This window comes from Lipotes vexillifer, unplaced genomic scaffold (genome assembly GCF_000442215.2).
Source record: "Lipotes vexillifer unplaced genomic scaffold, Lipotes_vexillifer_v1.1 scaffold1706, whole genome shotgun sequence".
NCBI classification, from domain to species: Eukaryota; Metazoa; Chordata; class Mammalia; order Artiodactyla; family Lipotidae; genus Lipotes; species Lipotes vexillifer.
The window spans coordinates 526576-537483 of NW_006772773.1; the positions used below are offsets into that span (position 1 = coordinate 526576).

The following is a 10908-nucleotide window of genomic DNA, read 5'->3' on the forward strand; positions in this document are numbered from 1 at the left end:
AAGCTGATCAATAATTTCAAATATTTAAGAAAGATGAAAAAGATTGTGGTTTGAAAAGACCACTGGATTATTAGTAAGAATGATACTGTATATATCTGAAAACAGTATCAGTAAGTACAGCTTCACTTTTTGCTACAATAAGTGAAAAACAATAGAGAATAATTTTTGGTAACTGCATTAAGAAGTCTGAATTCTTTACTCAACTTGAAATGTGAAAAATTAAGGAAATTTTAGTTACAATGATACCTTTTGGAGTTCCATCACTTCCAGCAGGGGAACATACTGGCTGTGGAGACCTCAAGGGAAAAGATGCAGCATTCCTCATTGTTGAAGAATCTCCATCCTAGGAATAGAGTATAACATTTATATCTTGAATGATAGAAGAGGCTTTATAGAAATCTTAAAGAGAACCAATAAAAGACATAAATTACTGACAGGTAAAGTGTTGGTATTCAAAAGCATTATTCTTCTGCACTTTCCTGTTTTCTTCGTGGTATATCTTAGAAGAATTGAAATTGTATCCAAAAGAATCAACAGCCTAAGCATAGCAATGAATAAGAAAACTGGTATTACTAGTATGCTCCATTTTTGTTGGCTATTTTCTACCAAAGGAGCTCTGAACATCCCACCAGGCTGTAAATGTAAATGTCTTGAGGGCAGAGTCCAATGTCATCTTTGTTAAACTTAAATACATGTAACTTATGCGATAATACCACCAAACCAATGACAAGACAGATTTCCAGTATGTGGAATATTTCAGTAACATTAAAGCAACATTAAATTTCAGGGAAAAAATTTCTGTACAAGTCTTAGAGGGAAAAAGAGCTAAGCACTAATAAATAAAGGCTCATTATTTAAGAGGACATCTTTGTGTGAGCAAACATTTAAAAATGAAGTATATTTCATTAAGGACCTAAACCTCTAGACCAGAGGTTGGCAAACTTTTTCTGTAATGGGACAGATAGTATATATTTCAGGCTTTATGGATCATATACAGTTTGTCACATAACATTCTTTGTTGTTGTTCTTTTAAACTCTTTATTATAACTGTGAAAATCAGTCTTAGTTTATGGGTCAGGCTATTGGCCAGTTTACCAACCCTGCTCTACAGGTACAGCTAGATTCTCAGACCCAGTAAAATCCTCAATAAAAGGTAGATATCCTTCACATTACAGAACTGAAATACTAGGTTATGAGACAAATATTAGAACTATTTTATTACCTTAATGACAACTAATATATTACATACGTCACTACTTAGCCTGTGCACCATGTGTAGGTAGTCGTCACTTGAGCCATGTCTAGGATTATCAGCATGATGATTAGCAGAATTGCCAGACAACGAACCAGAAACTTTATTATCATGTAGGTTTCTCAAACCACCTGCAACAATGGGACTTGATACCGATGCTGAAATTAATAAGAATTTTAAAAAAGCTTTATAAAAATAAACTTAAAATTCTTACAGGACAATAATAATTGTTCACAAGTAATATTTTAGCATACATAAACTACAAAGACTGATATAATGAGCTGGCTGACTATCCAGAGCTTGATCAAATCTTAACACTTTGCCACAAGTCATTCAGATTGATTTTTGAAAAGAAATAAGACATTAGATATGGCTGAAGCTCTCCATATATCTGCATATTCCTCTCCTGTATTTCCTTCCCCTTATTCCCTAAAAGTAATCACTATACTGAATTTAGAGTTCACTCTACCTATGAATACCTTTTTACCTTTGCTATAAATGAATATATTCTTAAATAACACATAGCACTGTTTTGCACATTATAACTTTGTATAAATGGTATATGTATTGTATATATCCTTCTATAACTTGCTTTTTAATTCAATATTGTGTTGAAATGTATCCATTTTTATATATGTAGTTTTAAATTCATTTACTTTGAATAAATACATATATTCTGCTGCATAATGTACATACTTTATCCATCCTTGTGTTAGTAGTTTATTTTTTTATTTTTTAAAAATATTTATTTATTTGTTTGTTTGTGCCAGGTCTTAGTTGTGGCAGGCGGGATCCTTAGTTGAGGCTTGCTGGCTCCTTAGTTGTGGCATGCAAACTCTTGGCTGTGGCATGCATGTGGGATCTAGTTCCTGGACCAGGGATTGAACCTGGGTCCCTGGCACTGGGAGCGTGTAGTCCTAACCACTGTGCCACCAGGGAAGTCCCTTGTTAGTAGTTTAGATTGCTTCAGTATTTTTGCCATCATAAACAATGCTGTAATGTGTATTCTTGTATATGACTTACAAATGTTTCTTAGGAGTGAAATTGCTGGATATTCCTGTTTTTAAACCTTACTAAATATTAACGAATAGCTTTCCAAATTATTTATGTCCACTCTACTGGTAGTAGATAAGCGTTCATACTGCTCTATATCCTTGCCAATGATTTTCGTCAATTTGAAGATGGGAAATGTCTCTGATAGCCACTTTAATTAGCATTTCCTTCCTTAATTAACAATGAAGCCAAGCATCTTTCATGTGTATTGGACATTCAGATTCCCTACTTAACACAAAATCATAAAAATTACTCTCTGATATTTTCTTTCAAAAGTTTCATAGTTTTGTTTTTTCACACTTAAGTCTTAAATCCATGTAAGAACAGAATATCTTTTCCATGAATGCTTGCTAGAACTTGAGATAAAACTGCCTGAGCATTTTTATCCCCACTCCTACTTGTGAGGGAGATAGATTTATTTTGCGGTACACGGGCCTCTCACTGTTGTGGCCTCTCCCGTTGCAGAGCACAGGCTCCGGACGCACAGGTTCAGCGGCCATGGCTCACGGGCCCAGCTGCTCCGCGGCATGTGGGATCTTCCTGGACCGGGGCACGAATCCGTGTCCCCTGCATTGGCAGGTGGACTCTCAACCACTGCGCCACCAGGTAAGCCCAGGGAGATAGATTTTTAACAACTGAAGGAGGTATGTATTTTAAACTGGAACAGGTATTGTCAAACTGCTCTCTAAAATGGTTGTATCAATTTATGTCCCTATGAAGACTGTATGAAGTTCAAATTTCCCTGCACACTATAAAATGTTACTAATCTGATAGATATAAAATTTTATTTCAATTTAATTTTGATTTGCATCTCTTTAATTGTGAGCCAGGTTGACCATACTTTCGTATATGTATTAAATCTTTCCGTATCCACTTTGCTTTTCTTTTTCAGTAAATTGTTTAATTCTTTAGTCTATTTTTGTCTTATTCTTATCAACCTGCATAAGATCTTGCTATATTTAAAATTAACACTTTGTAATAAATATTGAAAAAGTTTTTTTCCCTAAATTTACTTGTCCTTATTTGTTCTCTCCTATTACACAGAAATTTAGAATTAATCTGGTTTTTTTTCCATTTCTAGAATCCAGTCCTGCTTAGAAACAAGGCCTTCTCGACCCTAAGGTACCCAAAATTCACCCCATGTTTTCTTCTTATAATTTCTTTTAAAATTAATTAATTTATTTTTGGCTGCATTGGGTCTTCCTTGCTGTGTGAGGGCTTTCTCTAGCTGCAGAGAGTGGGGTCTACTCTTCGTTGCGGTGTGCGGGCTTCTCATTGCGGTGGCTTCTCTTGTTGCAGAGCGTGGGCTCTAGAGCGCAGGCTCAGTAGCTGTGGCACACGGGCTCAGTAGTTGTGGCTCGCGGGCTCTAGAGTGCAGGCTCAGTAGTTGTGGCACTCAGGCTTAGCTGCTCCGCGGCATGTGGGATCTTCCCGGACCAGGGCTCGAACCCGTGTCCCCTGCATTGGCAGGCAGGTTCTTAACCACTGCACCGCCAGGGAAGCCCCTTCTTCTTATAATTTTATGACTTAAAATACAAACGTAAATAGTTCATCCATCTAGAACACTTTTGCTCTAGATGATCTAGGAATCCAAATAAAATTTCAAAATGCCTAGCCAACCAATCCAACATGATTTATTAAACAATCCATTATTACACACTGATTCAAAATACCATCTTTAGAATGACAAAATTGGAAAATCACCATTTTCCAATGACCAGTGTAAAATCTGATGAAAAGAGAATCATTATTGGATGGTAAACCCTTTAGGATAAAGATTAATAGGAAATAGGACAGTTACATGATCTCAAAATATCACCTGACAGATTGCTCACTGATTGCAAAGAAATATTATGTTCCTTATAAAAGAAGACATGGAGTAGTCATCACCTAAATGTCACTAATAATGAAGCCACTTGCCATTATATGCCCTCTGATGTGATGCAATATCAAGTGTACAACATTACTTATTTAGTACCCTTGCCAAAAATATACAACTAGAAACTAACAGAGCCTTTAAAGATAACTTCCAGTTGGTAGGAAATATAGGAAGTATATAAGCAAATTAAACAACACAATGAGGAAACACTGAAGTCTAGAATATGGGATATTCTACAATAAAAGTAGCAAAGACTCCTCAAAAAAAAAAAAAATTACTGTCATGGGGAAAGGGTATGGGACTGTTTAGATTAAAAGAGTCAAAAGAGATGTAAAAACCAAATGCAATGTGTGAAAAATTAGATTAGATCATATGTGGGGGAAAAAAGGTTATAAAAGACATATTTGAGGCCAAATGGTGAAAACAATGTAGATGGCATCAGATGATACTACAGAAATGTTCTTAATTTTTTTAGGGGTAAATTATTACACTTGGTGTTTATAAAGGAGAACTGACTTCCTAGCAGATGTATTTAAGGACAGAGAGGCAGAATGCCTGTTGGTGAAATGTTTCACTGTGCTATTCTTTCAACTTTTCTGCATGGTTAAAATTTTTATAATATAAAGTGTTTTTTTGTTTTTTTAATAGTGTTTTTTAAATATTACCTTTCACAAACTCTAAATTCCCACAGACATCTGCCTTATTTCTGGACCCATTTCTATCCCACTTACCAATCTATTTGTTCCTTACCACATTAAATTTTCTTATTTATAATAATTTTGGTATCTGTGTGGGGCTAATCCCTTGTATTATCTTTGGTCTCTCAAGTATCTGAGAATTTCTAGGAAATGACTCATTACTGAATAGGCCCTCAAACTATATTTTTCTTTTGATTTTGTGATTTCAACGTATTCTTTTGAAAAAGCTGGGTTTATCTTGTTATAAAACAACAACAGTGTTTAGAGTAAAAATTTATGGTTTTTTTCTACACATATTTATGTGGATATTTCCGTATGAAGCAAATGTGTCCTTTCAATATTTTCCCTCTTATTAATTACATTTAAAATGTTTCACATAACTTTGGCATACCAGAGTAGAAGAGTAATATTTCACAAGTATCAAGAGCCCATATACACGCATACTTCTGTTCAGCACTCACACTAAATTCTATAATTTTGGAGGTGTCTATTCCAAAGGTGTGATTGGTCTCCAAGTTTTTCCTTGACTTACTGTATAAAATAGGCTCAACCTACCATTTCATTATCTAGCTTTGGAAAACCAGAAGTTGGCTATTTTAATAGATGACACTAAGTTAAAAGTTTGTAAGATAAAAGTTTATAAATGAAGCATGTTTTGATCCATGCATAATAAAAAACCAATACAAACAGGAACTAATGACTGACTGCGAATGTTAAAAATTTGCTGTTAATTATGAGGGATAAAAACACAGATACCTGTTATATTATCTTTTGTGCTTTTCAAAATTTCTCTTAAAAAGTACAATATACTAGTAAATACATTATTTAATAGGCATGACATAGAGCCCAATGCAGTATGATCTTAAAAAGACATCATATTATCAACAATTGACTTCAACTGAGAACTAATAATCTAATCCCAGAAAATTCTGAATCCAAGATTATTAATTTTCCTCTACCAGTACTGTATCTACTTGATATTAAAATTTTCACACAACATATACTTTACTAATTAAAACGTAATTCTTCTTTGACTTAGTGCTACTGTAAGAAGCCCAATTAAATAAAGCAGTTCCTAATTTCATAACCAGATATACTCAGTTGTATAATATAATAAGGTAATCCAAAGAGTCAAATTACACTGATCTTTTTATCTCCCAGATGACTTCCCAAGTAATAAATGTAACATATTTTTAATAATATAAGCCACAGCTTAAAAGAAATGTTCATTGACAAAAAAGTATACAGTTTCGTATTTGTGTTTTAAAATTTATAAAAAGAAAAAAATGAATTTGCTGGGAACTAGAGGCATTCCCTATAAATAAACAAGCAACTTTCTTACCTTGCTGCATTTGTGGATGTGTTGTATAACTTGAAGGATGGGAATATGGCATGTATCCTGCAGGGCTTTGTGGGGCATATGGACTAGGCACTGGGCTGTTTTGTTGTGGCATAAATCTGTTCCCAGAGCTTGTCTGTGGTGGCACAAACCGGCTAAAACCCAAAATCCAAATAAACAATATCAGGAAATGAAATAAATATGATATTCCTTGATATTTCACTGTCATAAAATTCTCCAAACTCTGATTTGTATAAAATAAAATATATGTACACAGAAAAATTCTGAAAAATAACATACAAAAATCATTCACAATTCATAATCTAAGAGTTATATTAAGCAGTCTGTAAAAACTGGAGTAATTCATTTATTTTACATGCTCCCTAAATTCTACTCAATGAATTTTCCTATTTATCTCAAACACGCTGGTTATTTTAACACATTCTTTTGTTTGTATGAAATTAAGTTACTATTTATTTAAATTAGTATATGAGAGCATTTCCACATATAACATTTTAAGGCAAATATTCATGTGGGTTACTATTTAAGGCTAAGCATCTAAACTTTTTAACTACACGTAATTCACCATTACCTAAATGTATGTATACACTGTATATTCCCAAGCATATTTACTACAGAAAACAGTACTTAATAAAATGATATATACATTACCTGGAGGGGCTATGTGAGATAGTGGTTTGTTGATAATTGGAAGATGCAGGACTACTGTGCATGGAATTCTGAGAAAGTTTATACTGAGACATCATCATTCCTACACAACATATAAAAATGGTAAAAACATGTTATTTTCTTCCAATGGTAAAGCATTCTTTAAGTGGTTTAAATCAATCATTCTTTCACAAACATTCAGAAGTTCTTTCTGTTCTTTTCTTTTTGACCAACATGTTAATTTTGAAGAGCAAAATATAGAAACTATAAATTTCAAGTACAACCAATTTTACCAAAACATCCTTTTAGCATATAACTAATCCAGGGACGGAGACAGAGAGATAATTTTTTTTAAATTTTTTTGTTTTTAAATTTACTTGCTTACTTATTGTCCTATCATTTAGCCTTAGAATTGAAAAGAACTTTCAGAAGTTGCTCTATCTAACCTCTTTCCAAATACTACACACTTCTGTCTACAACAGGATTTTGGATGGTTTTTCTCTTACATGGAATACTTTATTACATACATCTCCCACCTTAGGAGCTTAATTTTACAACTCTATTTCATTGTGATTCAGACCTAAGTTTTTTGTGTTGTGTGTTTTTTTTTTTTTTTGCGGTATGCGGGCCTCTCACTGCTGTGACCTCTCCCGTTGTGGAGCACAGGCTCTGGACGCGCAGGCTCAGCGGCCATGGCTCACGGGCCCAGCCGCTCCGCGGCATGTGGGATCTTCCCGGACTGGGGCACGAATCCGTGTCCCCTGCATCAGCAGGCGGACTCTCAACCACTGCACCACCAGGGAAGCCCCAGACCTAAGTTTTAAAAAGTACTTTACTTAGGGGCCCAAAGTCTGAAGTACTGAAATTACCATCTGAAAGTCTGTTAACAAACAACAGAATGCTCCTGTTCTTTCTTCCACAGTAATTCTTGCCATAAAATAGGATTAAGTGAATATTTGTTTAATGAATGGAAGTGTGAAAAGAGCTTTCAGATTCTCACATTTCTTTTCAAGTTAGACATTGTTCCTTCAACTGTTGCATAAGTGGCATTTTGTTATATAGGAGATGCAGAAAAATTCAGCTATTTAGACACTCTAAAATCAAAGATAAAAATCTATGATTAACTCTGACCTTTCTTATGATATGTACAGCCAGTCTTTCTGGGAGTTTCAAGTATCACATTATTTCCCCAAATTTCATTTCCTGCTGCTGCTATGAAAAGTGCCTTTCACCAGAAACATTCAAACACAAGTTACATGTTCATTTGCCAGGAACTACAGAAAGGATTCTAGCTCTACCACAGTGGCTGAATGAGATGAGAGCACCTCAAAGTCTAACACTAACAGCATGTTTTCTATGTAGTCTAAATTTCAATTTATGAATTTTCTCTTCCAACTCAAATTCAGTACTAAATCATATATTCCATGGCTTAATAATTTAATTACTATAACTACTGTTGCTGAATTTTTTTTTTTTTTGAGAGAAAGGGGGCAAGACTCCATGAGATGGGAATTAAAAAGTATTTTCTCCTGAATTAACAGTCATCACTGTGACAAGCTGGAATTACTAGTTTGGAGGCAGTGGCTTTATAAATAAAAGGGGCAAATGAAATACTAGTAGTCCTTTCTGACTCTCTCAGAGATCCAAAGAACTAAGAACAAAGTGATTTGCACATTATTAATTTTTCTCCAAATGTGTGACTCACATTTATATTTAACAACCAAAAATCACCTTTTAAAATTTTAAAGCCAAATGAAAAATGCTTAGAAAAAAAAATCACAACATGCAATGAATCAGTTTTTAAATGCTAGTTTGTTTTTACAAAGTAGGATATGGAGAAATGAAACAATGTTTCAGACTAAAAAATAAGCATATATAGTAAAAACCACAAAATATGTGACTGAAAGGTGAATACTCAAAGTTTCTTATTAGAGATATAAGTTATAAAAATGTAGTATAAATAGCCTCAGAAGACTTCCTTTATTCAATCTTACATTTATTTACGTCATCCTATACTCAATGCCCTTATCCTATTTCCTATTACAGGCATACCTCGGAGATATTGCAGATACGGTTCCAGACCACCGCAATAAAGCAAATATCGCAATAAAGGGAGTTACATGAATTTCCTGTGGTTTCCCAGTGCATATAAAAGTTATGTTTACACTATACTGTAGTCCATTAAATGTACAATAGCATTATGTCTAAAAAAACAATGTACATACCTTAATTTAAAAATACTTTATTGCTAAAAAGTGCTAACCATTGTTTGAGCCCTCAGTGAGGTTGTAATCTTTTTGCTGGTGGAGGGTCTTGCTCACTGTTGGTGGCTGATGACTGATCAGAATGGTGGTTGCTGAAGGTTGAGGTGGCTCTGGCACTTTCTTAAAATAACACAACAATGAAGTTTGCTGCATTAACAATGAAGTTTGCTGCATTGATTGACTCTTTCCTTTCATGAATGACATCTCTGTGGGACGCAATGCCGTTTGACACCATTTTACCCACAGTAAAACTTCTTTCAAAATTGGGAATCAATTCTCGCAAACTCTGCTGCTACTTTGTCAACTAAAGCTTATGTAATATTCTAAATCCTTTGTTGCCATTTTAACAATCTTCATAACATCTCAGCCACAAGTAGATTCCACTTCAAGAAACCACTTTCTTTTCTCATCCACAAGAAGCAACTCCTCATCCATTAAACTTTAATCATGAGATTTCAGCAATTAAGTCACATCTTCAGGCTTTACTTCTAATTCTAGCTCTCTTGCTATTTCTACCACATCTGCAGTTACTTCCTCCACTGGAGTCTTGTACCCCTCACAAGTCATCCACGAGAACTGGAATCAACTTCTTCCAACTTTTGTGAATGTTGATATTTTGACCTCTTCCCATGAATCATGAATGTTCTTAATGGCATGCAGAATGGTGAAACATTTCAGAAAGTTTTCAATTTGCTTTGTCCAGATCCATCAGAGGAGTTACTATCTATGGAAGCTAGAGTCTCATGAAATGTATTTCTTAAATTAATAAGACTCGAATGCTGAGATGACTCCTTGATCCATGGGCTGCAGAATGGATGTTGTGCTAGCAGGCATGAAAACAACATTAGTTTTGTTGTACATCTCCATCACAGCTCCTGGATGACCAGATGTGCTGTCAATGAGCAGTAATAATTTGAAAGAAATCTTTTTTTCTGAGAAGTAGATCTCAACAGTGGGCTTAAAATATTCAATAAACCATGTTATAAACAAATATGTTTGTCATCCAGGTTTGTTATTCCATTTATAGAGCACAGGCAGAGTTGATTTTGCATAACTCTTAAAGGCCCTAGGATTTTCAGAATGGTCAATGAGCACTGGCTTCAACCTAAATTCACCACCTGCATTAGTTCCTAGCAAGAGAGCCAGCCTGTCCTTTGAAGCTTTGAAGCCAGGCATTGACTCTCCTCTCCAGCCATGAAAGTCCTAGGTGGCATCTTCTTCCAATAGAAGACTGTTTTGTCTACACTGAACATCTTTTGTTTAGCACAGCCACCTTCATTTTTTATTTTAGTTAGATCTTCTGGATAACTTGCTGCAGTTTCGACATCAGCACTTGCAGCTTTGCCTTGTACTTTTACGTTATGGAGATGGCTTCTTTCCTTAAACCTCATAAACCAATCTCTGCTAGCTTCAAATTTTTCTTCTGCAGCTTTCTCACCTCTCTCAGCCTTCGGAGAATTGAAGAGAGTTAGGGCCTTACTCTGGATTAGGCTTTGACTTAAGGGAATGCTCTGACTGGTTTGATCCTCTACCCAGACCATTAAAACTTTCTCCATATCAGCAATAAGGTTATTTAGCTTTCTTAACATTCAAGTGTTCACTGGGGTATAGCACTTTTCATTTCTTTCAAGAACTTTTCCTTTGCTAGGTGGCTATATGGGACGAGAAGCCTAGCTTTTGGCCCATCCTGGCTTTTGACATGGCTTCCTCACTAAGCTTAAGCATTTCTAGCTTTTTTTTTTTTTTTTTTTTTT

The 10908-nt window shown here is 34.8% G+C and overlaps 1 protein-coding gene across 1 annotated transcript in view; it reads right to left on the minus strand.

The window, feature by feature from the left end:
• The window catches only part of NIPBL (NIPBL cohesin loading factor), a 195698-nt gene that overhangs the window by 101087 nt on the left and 83703 nt on the right, over positions 1 to 10908 (minus strand). The window contains exons 5-8 of the mRNA XM_007447917.1: positions 6894 to 6993; positions 6225 to 6376; positions 1250 to 1410; positions 247 to 343 (exon numbers count right to left, since the gene is read on the minus strand). Coding sequence (XP_007447979.1) covers positions 247 to 343; positions 1250 to 1410; positions 6225 to 6376; positions 6894 to 6993 — 510 coding nt within the window. The remainder of the gene's footprint in view (positions 1 to 246; positions 344 to 1249; positions 1411 to 6224; positions 6377 to 6893; positions 6994 to 10908) is intronic.